The sequence below is a fragment of the Hyperoodon ampullatus genome (genome assembly GCF_949752795.1).
Source record: "Hyperoodon ampullatus genome assembly, chromosome: 14".
Classification (NCBI taxonomy): Eukaryota; Metazoa; Chordata; class Mammalia; order Artiodactyla; family Ziphiidae; genus Hyperoodon; species Hyperoodon ampullatus.
In genome coordinates, this window is record NC_136927.1 from 65,491,988 (window position 1) to 65,506,449 (window position 14,462).

The following is a 14,462-nucleotide window of genomic DNA, read 5'->3' on the forward strand; positions in this document are numbered from 1 at the left end:
TTACTGATTTTTCTTTCCTGAAAACACATTTGAGCATAACTTCTGGGGAAGCTGTAACTTTAAGGGAGTCAATCTCATGTCTTTTTCAAGATGAAAGAAGAAACTGAGTTACCCTAATTTTGCCAAGTGGCCATTATTGAGTTTACTGTATGCTTTTTGTAAAGGAAATAATCCCATTTCACTCATTGTGACCTTTGTCCTTAGGGAAGCAGGGGGTGGCTCCAAGTTCTGATAACCCCAGTGTGCTTCCCTAATTTAAAGCCATGTTGAGGGGCTCCATCCCCAATTCCTGGGTCAAGTTGAATTAACCCCAGGCTGGAGCACTGGAAACTGTTATTTGCAAATATTACTGTTACCATTTAGAAATATGTACACTACCTAAGTTTTCTTTTGAGAAAAACTATCCACCTATTAAAAAAAATTGCCTTGACAAAAACAGTTCTGGTTTGACTAATCATTTTGTTTTAAGTGATGAGTGTATGCAAGGTGGACCCTTGATGAGCCAACATTGCACTGTGGATACATATCTATGTTTACGCGCTATTAGAACAGAAGGCGCTGTATATAGAAATGTTGCTTTGAAGCAATATTTGCAAAACATGCAAACTTCTGTATCTGTATTTGGAAAAAATAAAACAGGTTTTTGTTGCTACGTTTCAGTCGTTTGTTATATAGTTATCTACCCTATTTTTTTAATATAAATTTATTTTTCTTTTTATATTTATTTTTAGCTGCATTGGGTCTTCTTTGCTGCGTGCAGGCTTTCTCTAGTTGTGGTGAGCGGGGGCTCCTCTTTGTTGCAGTGCACAGGCTTCTCATTGCAGTGGCTTCTCTTGTTGCGGAGCGTGGGCTCTAGGCATGCAGTCTTCAGTAGTTGTGGCACAGGCTCAGTAGTTGTGGCTCGCGGGCTCCAGAGTGCAGGCTTAGTAGCTGTGACGCACGGGCGTAGTTGCTCCGTGGCGTGTGGGATCTTCCCGGTGCAGGGCTTGAACCTGTCTCTCCTGCATTGGCAGGCAGATTTTTTTTTTTTGCGGTATGCGGGCCTCTCACTGTTGTGGCCTCTCCCATTGCGGAGCACAGGCTTCAGACGCGCAGGCTCAGCGGCCATGGCTCACGGGCCCAACCACTCCGTGGCATGTGGGATCTTCCCGGACCGGGGCACGAACCCATGTCCCCTGCATTAGCAGGCGGACTCTCAACCACTGCGCCACCAGGGAAGCCCGGCAGGCAGATTCTTATTAACCACTGCACCACCAGGGAAGTCCCATCTACTCTGTTTTTAATGTGCATTAATTTTCTATAAACATTACCTTTTAAAGGAAGTCTACTTTTACATTCTAAATAGATGTATCTTCTGCAGGGAGGCAGATGCAGGCTTAAATCCAAAATCTCAAGGAAGTATGCAAAGTACTTTTGAATTCATTTAAGTGTCTTTAATATTCAAAAGTAAAATGCCCCACACCACCCTCTAGCCCAGTCTGGCTCATGCTTTGTGATGTGAGCTGCTGGACTATTCAATTTTTGATTGTTGAAAGCAGTGCAGGGAAAATAGGCCTGGCCTTCCTTATATTAAAAGATGGCACCCACTGCAATTAGGACCCTTCTGAGGGCAAGCCAAACGGCCTATGAACCCCAATCAGCTCCTTCCTGGGTGTGCGGAAGACTCAAGGAATGGAGTAGGCTCTAAGGTTATACTGCAGAGCTTCCCTATTACTTGCCACATTGCTCCTTCCCTTCCTAAACAATTATGCTTATTAAAAAAGTTAAGGGAGGCAGTTGGGGAGACATTAAAGTGAGTAGCAATCCATTAGTTCACACCAGATATGCTCCTTAAATCTTTCAAGAGCCTTAAAATTTGGTATGGAGGCTTAAACCAGAGCTCACAAACAAGAACTAGCCTATCTCTGTAAACACCTGCACTAAACACTTACTAAAATAGCCCTATAACTTGGGCCTTTGGGGAAGTCTGTGCCCAAAGGGCAGGCAGATGGAGCAAGTTGGTGGCAGTATTGGTATAGCAGTAGCCAGTTAAATAAGCACCTAGTAGAGCCAGCTATTTGCCGGCACAACCCACCGCCATCTACAAGACAACAGAACACTGTGATCTTTCTCTTAGGTAGGAAAACAAGCTCAAATTCTAGCTAGTAAGAGGTAGGGGCGACGATGGAACACAGGCTGCTGGAGCCCTCATTACATAGACTCCACAAAACAAAGGAAACCCAAGTGGGGCGCTGGGGAACGCGCAGGAAAAAAAAATTTCCCAGATGTGGCGGCCCAGGCCTAACCAACACATAATGATCCCACAAAAGCCAACGATGGCCAAGTGAATGAGAAACAAAGGATTTATTCTCATGGGCTCCCAACCTGGTTTCGCCACCAGCCAGAAAGGAGGTTGGAAATAGGCTCGGGAAAATAAGCACAGTAAAGCACGAACGAAAAGGACACACGAGACTGCAGGAACTGCCAAAACTCATTTTTCATTAACGCGTAATGGGGAGCCAGGCTCAGGGCCTCGGATCTGATCATGACTCTAGTCCAGAAAGCGCCCGGGCCGGGCCGCCCGCAGCTCTGCCGCTCAGCCGGTGATGCGCACGTCCGTGCGGCGGCGAAGCCGCCGGGCCCGCGCTGCCTCAGGCAGGATGGCGAGCAGCTGCTCCTGCACCAGCATCTCCACGATCTGCTCCTTCGTACGGATGTCGGGCCGCAGCCACTGGCGGGAGAGCTCCCGCAGCTGTCGGAACGCCTCCCGAGGGCCTGCCGCGTCCTGGTAGCGGAACTGCCGGAATCGCTGGCGGAACGTCTCCGGTCCGGGCCGCGAGCCGCCAGGGCCTGGGGGGGATCGCGGAGCGGCTTCGGCAAACGGCGCGGAGGCCAGGGGTGCGGGCCCGAGGGGCAGCTCCAGGGCGGCGGCCGCCGCCGCGGGAAACGTAGGATTCGCTTCGGGGACCGCGGCGTTGAGGCTGGACGACTCGGGGGCAGGCGGTGGGGTCTCAGGAGTCGAGGAGGAGCCCGTGGGATTACGCTCCAGGCCTGAGCTCAGGCCGGCCTCTTCCTCTTTTCCCGACAGCGGCGCGAGGCTCTCGGTTACTGCCACGCTCTCCTCACTCGCCGCCATGACTGCAACTCTGGACGTCACTCTTTGTCCGGCAGCTGTGGGCGCAGCACTGCGTCTGCGAGGGGGCAGGGTGAAGAGGGAGACGTTTCCGCTAAAGGGCGGAGCCCGAGCGACCCTGAGGGAGAGGGGCGGTGGGGGCCCCAAGCCTACCAGCGCCAGCAAAGCGTCTGGGGCAGGCGGAAGTGGGCGTCCCGGCTGGCTTCTCTATGGTGAGCTCGGCGCGCGAGCGTCCGGAAGCTGAGTCCGGGCTCCCGGAAGCGACGCCCCCTCGCGTTCCTGAGTCCCGGTAGGAAGCTGTGGTACCGCCGGCCCGCCGGCCAGCCGAAGCGTGCAATGGCTGGCTCCGGCTGGTGGCGCCTCCGAGCACCAGTTCGAGGAGGAGGAGAAGTCGAAGAGTCGGAGGAGGAGCCAGAGGAGGGGTCGGAGGAGGAGTCGGTGCCGGAGCCGCCGCTCAAGCCCAAGCGCAAGCCCAAGCCTAAGGAGAAGGGGCCCAGAAGAGTCCCTATCAGCCTCGATCGCTTCGGCTTGCAGGTGACCTGCGTCTGCCCCTGCGTGCGCGCCTCCTTACTTGACCCTGATTAGGATGATGGAGAACCAATGGCTCCCGGAGGCTGGCGCCCGGCGGGTGGCGGGAGCGGGACGGCGGTCGGGCTCTGGAGGAGGGCCCAACTCCGGAAAGTTCTCTCGCTCACTCAAAAGAAGAGGGCAGTACACCCGCCTTGTAGCGAGGAAGACACAAGATAACGTGTGTAAGATCTTCAACACACGTAGTAAAAGTTGCCCTTTTCATGGCACAAAGTAAACGCTCAAGAACTTTTTGCCATTACGATTTTTTTATTGGCGTGGCCTCTGAAACCAAGGGACAGGTGGCTCTGTGGGTTTTGCTTTTAATTTCAGGATTACTAAATAGACTAAATGCGTAGCCTCATATAGTGGCCACTAGCCCCATATGCTTACTGAGCCCTTGACATGTGGCTAGTGGGAATTGGGACGTGATGTAATGTAAAATACAGCCAAGACTTAGTATGAAAAAAAAAAAGGTAAATATCTCAATAATTTTTTATATTGGTTACATGTTGGATTGGTAGTATTTTGCATATATTGGGTCAAATAAAATATATCATTAAAATTAATTTCACGTGTGTCATTTACTTTTAAATGTGGCTACTAGAAAATTTTATTGGAGTCAGGCTGCCTTGGGGGAATCCCCGAAGGGTTTATTTGCCTTAGGCCAGAGTTGCTGAGAGGATTAAATAGTGAAGACTTTGGAAAGAAAGGGCTTTTTAAATGTTTGTCTTCATTAAGTAAATTGCTGTCTCTGAGCTACAGTTTAATGATCTGCAAAATGTGGATGTATTAGAACTAACCTCATTAGTAGTTATGAGTTAGTAGAATTCAGTGAGATGATGCAGGTAAGCATGTAGCTCTGACAGCCCTTTGGTAATTGATATTCTTTTTGACAACTGGCTCACAAATATGTTTTGTATGTATTTTACAGACTGGGAAACTAAGGGAGAGACAGGGGTCCCTTATGAAGATTTTGTATAACCCTTGCAGTACCTTTGATTTCTATGCAGAATGAGTGGGCCTCTTTAACAGCCATCAACACACCAGTGGCCCTGATATAAAACTTGCCTCCCGCATAGGATGTGCTCTTGTAAATGGGTTGAAGTAGATCCTCACAGAACAGTTTCCACAGCCTGAAAACCTTGAAAGTCATCACAATAGGTCTTTAATGTTTTTAGTTAGTAATATGTAAAAATTGAGATTTCACGTGCAAATCTGGATTTCCAGTTTTTCTTGAAAAAGTGGACAAGCTGGCTGCACCGGACCCACCCACATTCCTGCCAGTTAACAATTAGCTGGAGCTGAGTCTCCTTTTAGACAGATACTCTGTTCCGGTCAGGCTCGATCCCCACCCACCATTCCCTATTGTTCTCTGAAACAGAATGTTGTTTCATGTTACATTAACATTCAGAAGAGTTCATTTACTGTTGCTCTCAGGTTGTCGTTTTCCTTAGAGCCAATATTTTTCCCTATTTTCTTTTCAAAGGTGGGAAAACAGGGGCCTAGAGTTTGTCATACCTACCAGCTTCAAACCTTTCCTTCCTCTGCCAGGCCCCTTGGCAGCTGGGATTGCTGCCTTGAGTGAACCAACAGTCCTATTTCCTGTGTGGTAATAGGCAGTCGGTATCCAGGGCTAAGGGAGCCCACCAAACCCTGCTGTAAGGATGAGGGGTTCTGGAAGTCTTCACTCAGGAGGGGACCTTTAAGCTTAGACTCAAGAAGAAAAAGGGTGGAGTTAGGGGCATTCCAGGTAGAAGGCACTGTCTGTACCAAGGCACAGAGTGAATGGGAGCAAAGCTTTGTGGAAACTGCAGGCTGAGGTGAGGTCTGGGGAAGGGATAAGAGCTGAGGTTGGAAGGTCAATTAAAGGTTAAATCATAAAGAGCCTAGAATTCCATGTTGAAAAAATTGAATCCTTGTCCTCTTGCAGAAGGGAACGAACTCTTGGTACTGGGAATCACGAGTGTTAGAGCTTTAGCCCATTTCTTCCATCCCTATTGGAATCACAGAACATTAGAGATAGAAGGAGACATCTTAGAGTTCTACTAGAATTGTAGAATGTTAGTATGGAAGGGACCTCAGAGAGTAAATCCAAAATCAGTTTCAGTTATAAGCCCCCAAAATCTATTTTTTAAAAAATAATACTTCTTCCTAGAAGAAGGATGCACTTACATACTTCTGCATACAATTTCAGGTAATTTCAGATAGCCTTGAACCCATCCGGAGGGCTCAGATTAAGTTTAAAATATATATTTACGTGCATTCTATTCTCCTGAATTTTGCAGGTTAAGAAACCAAGATACCAAGAGGCAAAGGATTGGTCCAAAATCAAAAACCTAGTAAGTGTTTCCAGGAGGACAGAATTCTTTTGACTTCCTTGTCCAATGCTCTTATCTTATTAGACATTTTTATTAGCACTAGGTTGGGAGCTCCCATGGGAATGGATGATAAATCATTCATCTCAATATCACTTAGCTTCCAACACAAGGCCTGACTTCCCAGCTGACACTCAGTAAATGTTGATTAGAGAGGACAAGCAGTGGATTGCAGATCATGCCTGTGAAAGGAGAGCTCCAATAATGATTTCCAGACTCAGACAGAGATTTTGTTGTCTTTTGATGGCACACTGTTGGGGGTTGTGGAACAGAAGCCTAGATACTTTTTTTTTTTAAGCTTTTTATTTGGAAATAATCATAGATGCACAGAAAATTGCAAAAAGAGTGGAGACTTCACTTAGTTTTCCCCAGTGGTAACATAACTGTAGTACAATATCAAAACCAGGGAATTGACATTGATATAATCCACAGAGTTTATTCAGTTTTCACCAGTTTTATATGCACTTATTTGTGTATGTATGTAGGCCTATGCAATTTTGTCACGTGTAGATTAGTGCAACGATGCCACCATAAATACCTAGAAATGTTTGATCATCACAAAGGTCCCTCATGCTGCTGCTTTATAATTACTAAAAAATAATACCTCTTCCTAGAAGAAGGATGCACTTACATACTTTCCCATACGCCGTATCCCCAACCGCAGGTAACACTAATCTATTCTCCATCTCTTTAATTTTTTTCATTTCAAAAATGTTGCATAAATGGAATCATTTAGTATGTAACTTTTGGGGATTGGCTTTTTTTTTTACTCAGAATAATTCCCTGGAGATTCTTCCAGGTTTTTGTGTGTATCAATAGTTTGTTCATTTTTATTGCTGAGTCATAATCCATGGTGTGGATGTACCATGGTGTGTTTAACCAGTCACCTGTTGAAGGACATTTGAGTTATTTCCAATTTGGGGCTATCACAAATAAACCTGCTATGAATTCTTTTATAATATGGCCTTAGGTAAGTCATATACTCTTTCTGAGCCTGGGGATAATAACTACCACACAGAATGGCTCTGAAGAGTCAATGAGAGAATATATGTAAAAGAACTAGTACCAGGGCTTCCCTGGTGGTGCGGTGGTTAAGAGAATCCGCCTGCCAATGCAGGAGACACGGGTTCGAGCCCTGGTCCGGGAAGATCCCACATGCAGTGGAGCAGCTAAGCCCATGCGCCACAACTACTGAGCCTGCGCTCTGGAGCCCGTGAGCCACAACTACTGAGCCCGCGTGCCACAACTATTGAAGCCCGTGTGCCTAGAGCCCGTGCTCTGCAACAAGAGAAGCCACCGCACTGAGAAGCCTGCACACCGCAACGAAGAGTAGCCCCCACTCACCGCAACTAGAGAAAAGTCCGCATGCAGCAACGAAGACCCAGGTGCAGCCAAAAATAAATAAAATTAATTAATTAATTAAAAAAAAAAAGAACTAATACCAGGTCTGGTATTATTTAGATGTTCTTTAACTTCTTTTTTTTTTTTTTTTTTTTTGTGGTACGCGGGCTTCTCACTGTTGTGGCCTCTCCCGTTGAGGAGCACAGGCTCCGGATGCGCAGGCTCAGCGGCCATGGCTCACGGGCCCAGCCGCTCCGCGGCATGTGGGATCTTCCCAGACTGAGGCACGAACCCGTGTCCCCTGCATCGGCAGGCGGACTCTGAACCACTGCGCCACCAGGGAAGCCCCAAGATGTTCTTTAACTTCTTACATCAATGTTTTATAATCTTCAGCATACAGAAGCTGCACATATTTTGTTATACCTAAGTATTTCATGTTTTTAGTGCTACTATAAATGGTATTGTTTAAAATTTTTTGATTTCTAATTGTTTGATAGTATATAATAATACAATTGAATTTTGTTTAGTAACTTGTGTCCTTCATTAAATCAGGAAACTCAGCCCCGCTGGGGTTGTTTCTTCAAGTTTTTACTACCCTCACTCCCAAAATCCATTTGGCATTATTTGCTTTTCAGATTCTGAAGTTGGTTGCTGTTTGTATTTTGTCCAGAGTTTTTAGTTGTAACGGACGAGGGAGAGAGGCTGTAATGGGATTACTCCATCTTGGTTGCCACTGGAATTCATTATTTATTCTGATACTCAAATTATCTCAGATTTGACCAGTGGGAGCCCCTTCAGGCTGACTTCTGTGTCCTTTTGATATGCCTCCATCATTTTTTGAGTATTTTCTTACTTTCTAGCATATCTTGTACCTTCTCTGTCTCAGCTCATTTCTCCAAGAAACCCTTGTTCTTTTAGTGGAGAATGGTGTTTAGAAACCAAGATTTGGGCAGTGGGTTTGTTCATTGCTGTTGGAATGGTCACTGCTCCTAGGCTGTCTCATGGACGGAGGGTATATATGTATGTATATACAGTAAGTGCACGTACATTTATATCTGTTTATTTCTACCTCTGTCTATATATATTGAAATCCATGAGTTCACACCAACACATTCAACTCCAGTCCAACAGCACAGGGTTTATTCTAGTTTTCTCTCTTTCTATACATTTAATTTCCTTCTTTGACAGAGAGAAACCTGGCTCTCACGATCTTCTTTGACCAGCCCTCCTGAATGTAACCAGTCTCCTGTTGTTGCACGCTAACCCTGTCCCTCACTACCATGCCCTCACCCCAGTCCCCTCACCCTGCTCAGGGCTCCAGCACCTTGTGCTACCCCACCACAGCCTCCCTCTACCCCGAGACAGATGCCTGCTATGCCTGGCCTCAACTAATGGCTTCTAAACAGAATCATTCAGGAAGGGTGGGGGAAGGGGAATGAAACCGTACCTCGAAACCTCACACCTTAGATGGGACTCAAACCCAGTTGCACCTCAGATGGGACTTGACCCACAATCTCTGGCTTAGGAGGGTACTCGAACCCACAGTCTCCCAGCTGAAACCGCACACCTGGGCTCAGAACGTAATGAAGCTCAGGTTCTTTACGTCTCAGCGCAGAAGGAATTCAACAAGAGGCAAAGTGATAGGCAGGAAGTAGATTTATTAATCTAGGATGCTTGTGAAGGATACAAGTGGGCAGGGAAGAGGGATCTGCCCCAACGATTAAGTGGGCTACATTTTTATAATCAAAGGAAAAATGAGAACGGGGAGAAGACCACCTTTGTCCTCTTCCTTTGTAAAGATGCAGCAGGAAAACGGGGCACAAGAGGATGGTCATGTCCCAGGTCTTGGGTGAGTTCTTGGGACAGGCCACCAAGTGAGGGTCCTTGGCCTCGCACAGGAACGAATTCAAGAGCGAGCCATAGTAAAGTGAAAGCAGAGACACACATTCCATAGGCAGAATGCGGTTCCTCTTAAAAGGTGAGAGAGGCCCTGGGAGAAACACTCCACAGAGTGTGGGCCATCTCAGAAGGTAAGAGTGGCCCAGAAATATGGGGGGTTAGTTTTTATGGTCTGGGTAATTTCATAGGCTAACAAATGGGGGGATTATTCCAGCTATTTTGGGGAAGGGGTGGGGATTTCCAGGAATTGGGCCACTGCCCACTTCTTGGCCTTTTATGGTTAGCCTCAGAACTGTCAGTGGTGCCTGTGGGTGTGTCATTTAGCATATGCTAATGTGATACAATGAGTTTATAATGAGGCTCAAGGTCTAGTGGAAGTTGAATCTTCCGCCATCTTAGGCCTAATTAGTTCTAACCAGTTTTTGTCGTATCCTCAACAGCTATGTCATTCTTTTCAAGGTTGTGCCCTGCCCCGTTCCCTCCTGTCTCAGGAACATACTTTTTTTTTAAACTTAAAAAACAATTGTGGTAAAATACACAAAAACAATTTACCATTTTAACCATCTTTAAGTGTACAGTTCAGTGACATTAAGTACATTCACATTGCTCTGTAACTGTCACTACCATTCATCTTCAGCACATTTTCATCTTCTCCAACTGAAGCTCTGAACCCATTAAACAATGACTCCCCATTCCTGCCTCCTTCCAGCCCCTGGTAACCACCATTCTACTGTCTCTATGAATTTGACTCCTGTAGGTACCTCATACAATATTTGTACTTTTATGTCTTATTTTAGTTAATATTTTCAAGGTCCATCCACATTGTAGCATGTATCAGAATTTCCTTCCTTTTTAAGGCCAATTTTCCCCTATATATATGGCACATTTTGTTTGTTTATCTATTCATTTGTCAATGGACATTTGGGTTGTTTCTCCCTTTTGTTTTTGTTTTTTTAATATATTTATTTATTTATTTATGGCTGCGTTGGGTCGTTGTTGCTGTGCCTGGGCTTTTCTCTAGTTGCAGTGAGCGAGGGCTACTCTTTGTTGCGGCGTGCGGGCTTCTCATTGCGGTGGCTTCTTTTGTTGTGGAGCACGGGCTCTAGGTGCACGGGCTTCAGTAGTTATGGCTCAGGGGCTCTAGAGCGCAGGCTCAGTAGTTGTGGTGCACGGGCTTAGCTGCTCCGCGGCATGCGGGATCTTCCCGGACCAGGGCTCGAACCCGTGTCCCCTGCATTGGCAGGTGGATTCTTAACCACTGTGCCACCAGGGAAGTCCCTGTTTCTCCCTTTTGACTATTGTTTATAAAGCTGCTATGGACCATGGTGTACAGAAATCTCTTTTGAGTCCCTGCGGTCAATTTCTTTGAGTATATACTTGTTACCCGAAAAACTGGGTTTGCCTCTTGGTGAGTATCGAGCCAAAAGACACAACCAAGCCAAAAATCCGGAGAAGGAAGGATTTATTATTACTTACAGTAAGTAAGGAGGCCACTGGGGATCTTTCCCAAAGCAGTGTCTCCCCAAACAGCAAAATCGGGCAAGTTTTAAACCAAGGGCACATGCATATTCATGAAGGGGTTTGGGCGGTCAGCAGAGTCCAAGCTTTAATTGATTGAAGTCACTAAAGGGTCAGAAAAGGTCAACATCATCATCCCTTAGGTTCCAGTTGAGGTAATGGTAGAGCATTTCAGGCCAGTCTTTACCACTGAAACAGAATTGGGAATCTTTACAACTGATTTATAATCTTTGCTATTGTTACATCTGGTGCCTAATACTGAGACCTGTTCAAGGACAAGCCTGTGGCCAGGCTTAGATCACAAAATGTCTTAGGTCAAAAATGACGTCTCTTATGTCAAGAAAGCTATGCCTGGTTCTCTTTCTCTGGGGACCCCCTACCCTATCTTCTTACATACCCAGAAGTGGAATTGCTGGATCGTATGGTAATTCTATGTTTAATTTTTTGAGGAACCACCTTATTTTTTCCACAGCAGCTCCACCATTTTACATCCCCACCAACAATGCACACGGGTTCCAATTTCTCCTCATCCTTGCCAACACTTGGTATTTTGCATTATTTTTTTAAATGTGAGATGTTAAATAGAAAATTTTAAGATAAGTTACCAGTGATCAAGAAATTCAGATTTTCAACAGATTTAGTAACCCTGTAATTTCATTTACACACACCACATACTGCATACATCATTCCAGGGGGCCAGCTGTGCTCATGGTGAAGAGGAAGCAGGTTCCTCTTGCTAATGAGGTAGTTTGGATAAAAAGCCCCAGGCTATTCCATTTGTGTGTGTATGTGTGTGTGTGTGTGTGTGTGTGTGTGTATGTGTATGTGTGTGTGTGTTTAATTTTTTATTATGAAGTCTAAGAGGCTTGCTCTGGTCTCTCTACTGACTATTAACTTCTTTTTGATAACCTTTTTTATCATATATGTTTGATCTTGGGATGAAGGTCTGTTTTATCTTTTGATGTTTTGATGAACTGAAGAAGATAACTGGTCTAGGGTGCTCAATCTAACCCTCTGTATGTAATTATGTTTGTAACTAACTCTTATTATTAGTAAGTCTCATTCTTGATAAACCAGTGTAAATTCGGTAGCCTAGATACTTCATCATCTTTTTGCCCTTTTCTCCTTTCACTGATTTCTATTCAATTGCAGCCCTCCTAGATCCCAGTTTCAATGAACCTGTTTTTACTGTGGTGCTCTACCAGTAGCTCTGTGTTCCTTGTTGTACTGCACTGATTTTGTTTTATTACTTAAAAACTGATTCAGTCATTTGAATAGGTGAAATGTATATACATATAGATAGACAGATAGATAGTACAAAATTCAAAAGTCAAAAAAAGAGTAATTGGGACTTCCCTGGTGGTGCAGTGGTTAAGAATCCACCTGCCAATGCAGGGGACACGGGTTCAATCACTTGTCCGGGAAGATCCCACATGCTGCGGAGCACCTAAGCCTGTGTGCCACAACTACTGAGCCGGCACGTCACAACTACTGAAGTCTGCGTGCCCTAGAGCCCGCGTTCCACAACAAGAGAAGCCACCGCAATGAGAAGCCTGTGCACCGCAACGAAGAGTAGCCCCCGCTCACCACAACTAGAGAAAGCCCACACGCAGAAACAAAGACCCAATGCAGCCAAAATAAATAAACAAATAAATTAATTAATTAAATAAATTAGAAAGTTCACACCTTTAAAAAAAAGATAATTGTTATACTTCTGCTTTTCTTTATCCAGTTTTAATTATTGTTAGTTCCCTTTATATCTTTAAATGTGCTTAGACATCTGTTTCTAGATTTATCAGATTTTAAAGGTATCTTAAGATTTACAGCTATAAAAGTTGAAGAAACCCATGTGCTTAACCCTCCCACTTTCTTGCCCTCTGTGTCTCCATACTTGTTAGCTATATTATTTCTTGGTTCCCTTTTAATTGTTCATTTCCAACTCCTTCACTTGCTTTTTGCAATCTTATCCTCTGTATTCAGCAAGGCTCGCTTCCTTGTTGATGTTTCTGAAATTACCTTCACTTCTGAGATATTTTTTTTTGTTTTTTTTTTAATACTTTCTTTCCTGAGCTCTGCCAGTGCCATCTCCTCCAGTTGCTTCATCATCTCTTCTTTGAACTATAGCATCCTTGCTTTGATCTCTTGCTTTAAAATTCATTAAGCCCTTTGAGTCCTTTGTTGTTCATGATTATCATCTGTTTCATGTAATTTTTTTTTTTTTTTGGTGAGTGCCTTTTATCTAATATTTGTTTTCCTTGTTCCCTGCCTCCCCCCCCCCACTTTTCTGTAATATATTTATATAGGTCTGGTGCTATTTATTTTTTTACTATAACTTCCCTTCAAGTGAAGTGAGTTCTTCCTGGTCAAGCTATTTGTTGGAGTTGTGCATGGAGAGGGGACTAGAGTAGAATTCCAGGCTGGCAGGAAGACCTTTAAGGTCATTAGTGAAGCTCCTTAGGACAAGGGTTTTGTGTGGGTGAATTGTTTTAGTTTTTTCCTCTTCCCGGCAGATGGAGCTTGGCAACTGCAGCATTACAAAGATGGCATGTCTGTGTGTTTCCCTGGTCCATGCCCTGCTTCTCCTTGGTGCCAGTGGTACCAGGGAGGCTCCCAGAGCCAGGCCTTGCATCACAGTCCCAGTGTTCAACAGAAGGTGTTGTTGGTTCTGCCTTCAACGTGCATGCCCTTCTCTGGAGGACTCAGAGCGCTGCCAGCTCTCTTCCCCTGAGACCTCAGTCCCAGGCCTTCTCTATGGACCTGAACTCTCTGTGTCTTCTCAGCACTTGCCGTTTCTTCATTGACACGATGGGTTCCTACTCTGAACACCTTTGCCAGAGGGCTTGTTCTGCCACTGGATTGCTCAGCCCAGAAATGCTGGCGAGTGAATGCCTTTAGGAGCAGTCCTCAACCAATGGGACAGCCCTGAGGGGTAGGGGAGCAAAATTTCCCACCCCAAAGTGTGTCTCTTTGGCATTAAGATTAATTTAACCTGATTATTTTTAAGAAACAGAAACCTCAGGAAGTCTTTCTTTTTACCTCCCCCTTAGCTGCCTAGAGAATTTAGATTAAGGGCCTGGAATAGAGCTAATGCCAGAGATACCTGCAGAGACTATGAGCTGAGTGTGGTAGGGGAAATGTGCAGGACCTTAGTGATCAGAGTCCATTGTGTGTCCCATTGTCTCTGCATGACCCAGGAAACATTTGTTTACCAAATATTTGTTTTCTTCTATCTCCATGTAAAATTGCCTTCCTCTCCTTTGAAGTCCCAAACCACAACCCCCAACATCCTCTTTCGTTTTTAGCTGAAGAAGCTGAAATTTAAGGTGAGGATTTTGGCCATTTTGTCAAATTACTCAGTTTTCCCAGGTCTCTCCCAAGTATACATGTTATTAAACTTTTGTTTGATTTTCTCCTGTTAATCTGTCTCATGTCAGTTTAATTCTTAGACCAGCCAGAAGAACCTAAAAGGGTACAGAAGAGGAAAATTTCTTCCTCCCTGACAGAGGCATGCTAAGCCCGTTGGAGCCCCAAATGCCAACAAAAATGACATGTTCGTTAATGTGTGTGCCTCTCTCAAAAATTGTTTTTAATGGATGAAGAAGAGCAGATGATTCTTCTCCTTAGTCATCTAACATAACATTATATTT

The 14,462-nt window shown here is 45.0% G+C and overlaps 1 protein-coding gene across 1 annotated transcript; it reads right to left on the minus strand.

The window, feature by feature from the left end:
* Positions 1–2,458: 2,458 nt before the first annotated feature.
* Positions 2,459–3,281, minus strand: SCAND1 (SCAN domain containing 1). Its single transcript, XM_079719966.1, has one exon. The coding sequence runs from the start codon at positions 3,113–3,115 to the stop codon at positions 2,576–2,578; it is 540 nt and encodes a 179-aa protein (XP_079576092.1). The 5' UTR covers positions 3,116–3,281; the 3' UTR covers positions 2,459–2,575.
* Positions 3,282–14,462: the final 11,181 nt, after the last annotated feature.

Coding starts and splice junctions, on each gene's coding strand:
- SCAND1 (XM_079719966.1), bottom strand. CDS start 3,115: ATGGCGGCGAGTGAGGAGAGCGTGGCAGTAACCGAGAGCCTCGCGCCG.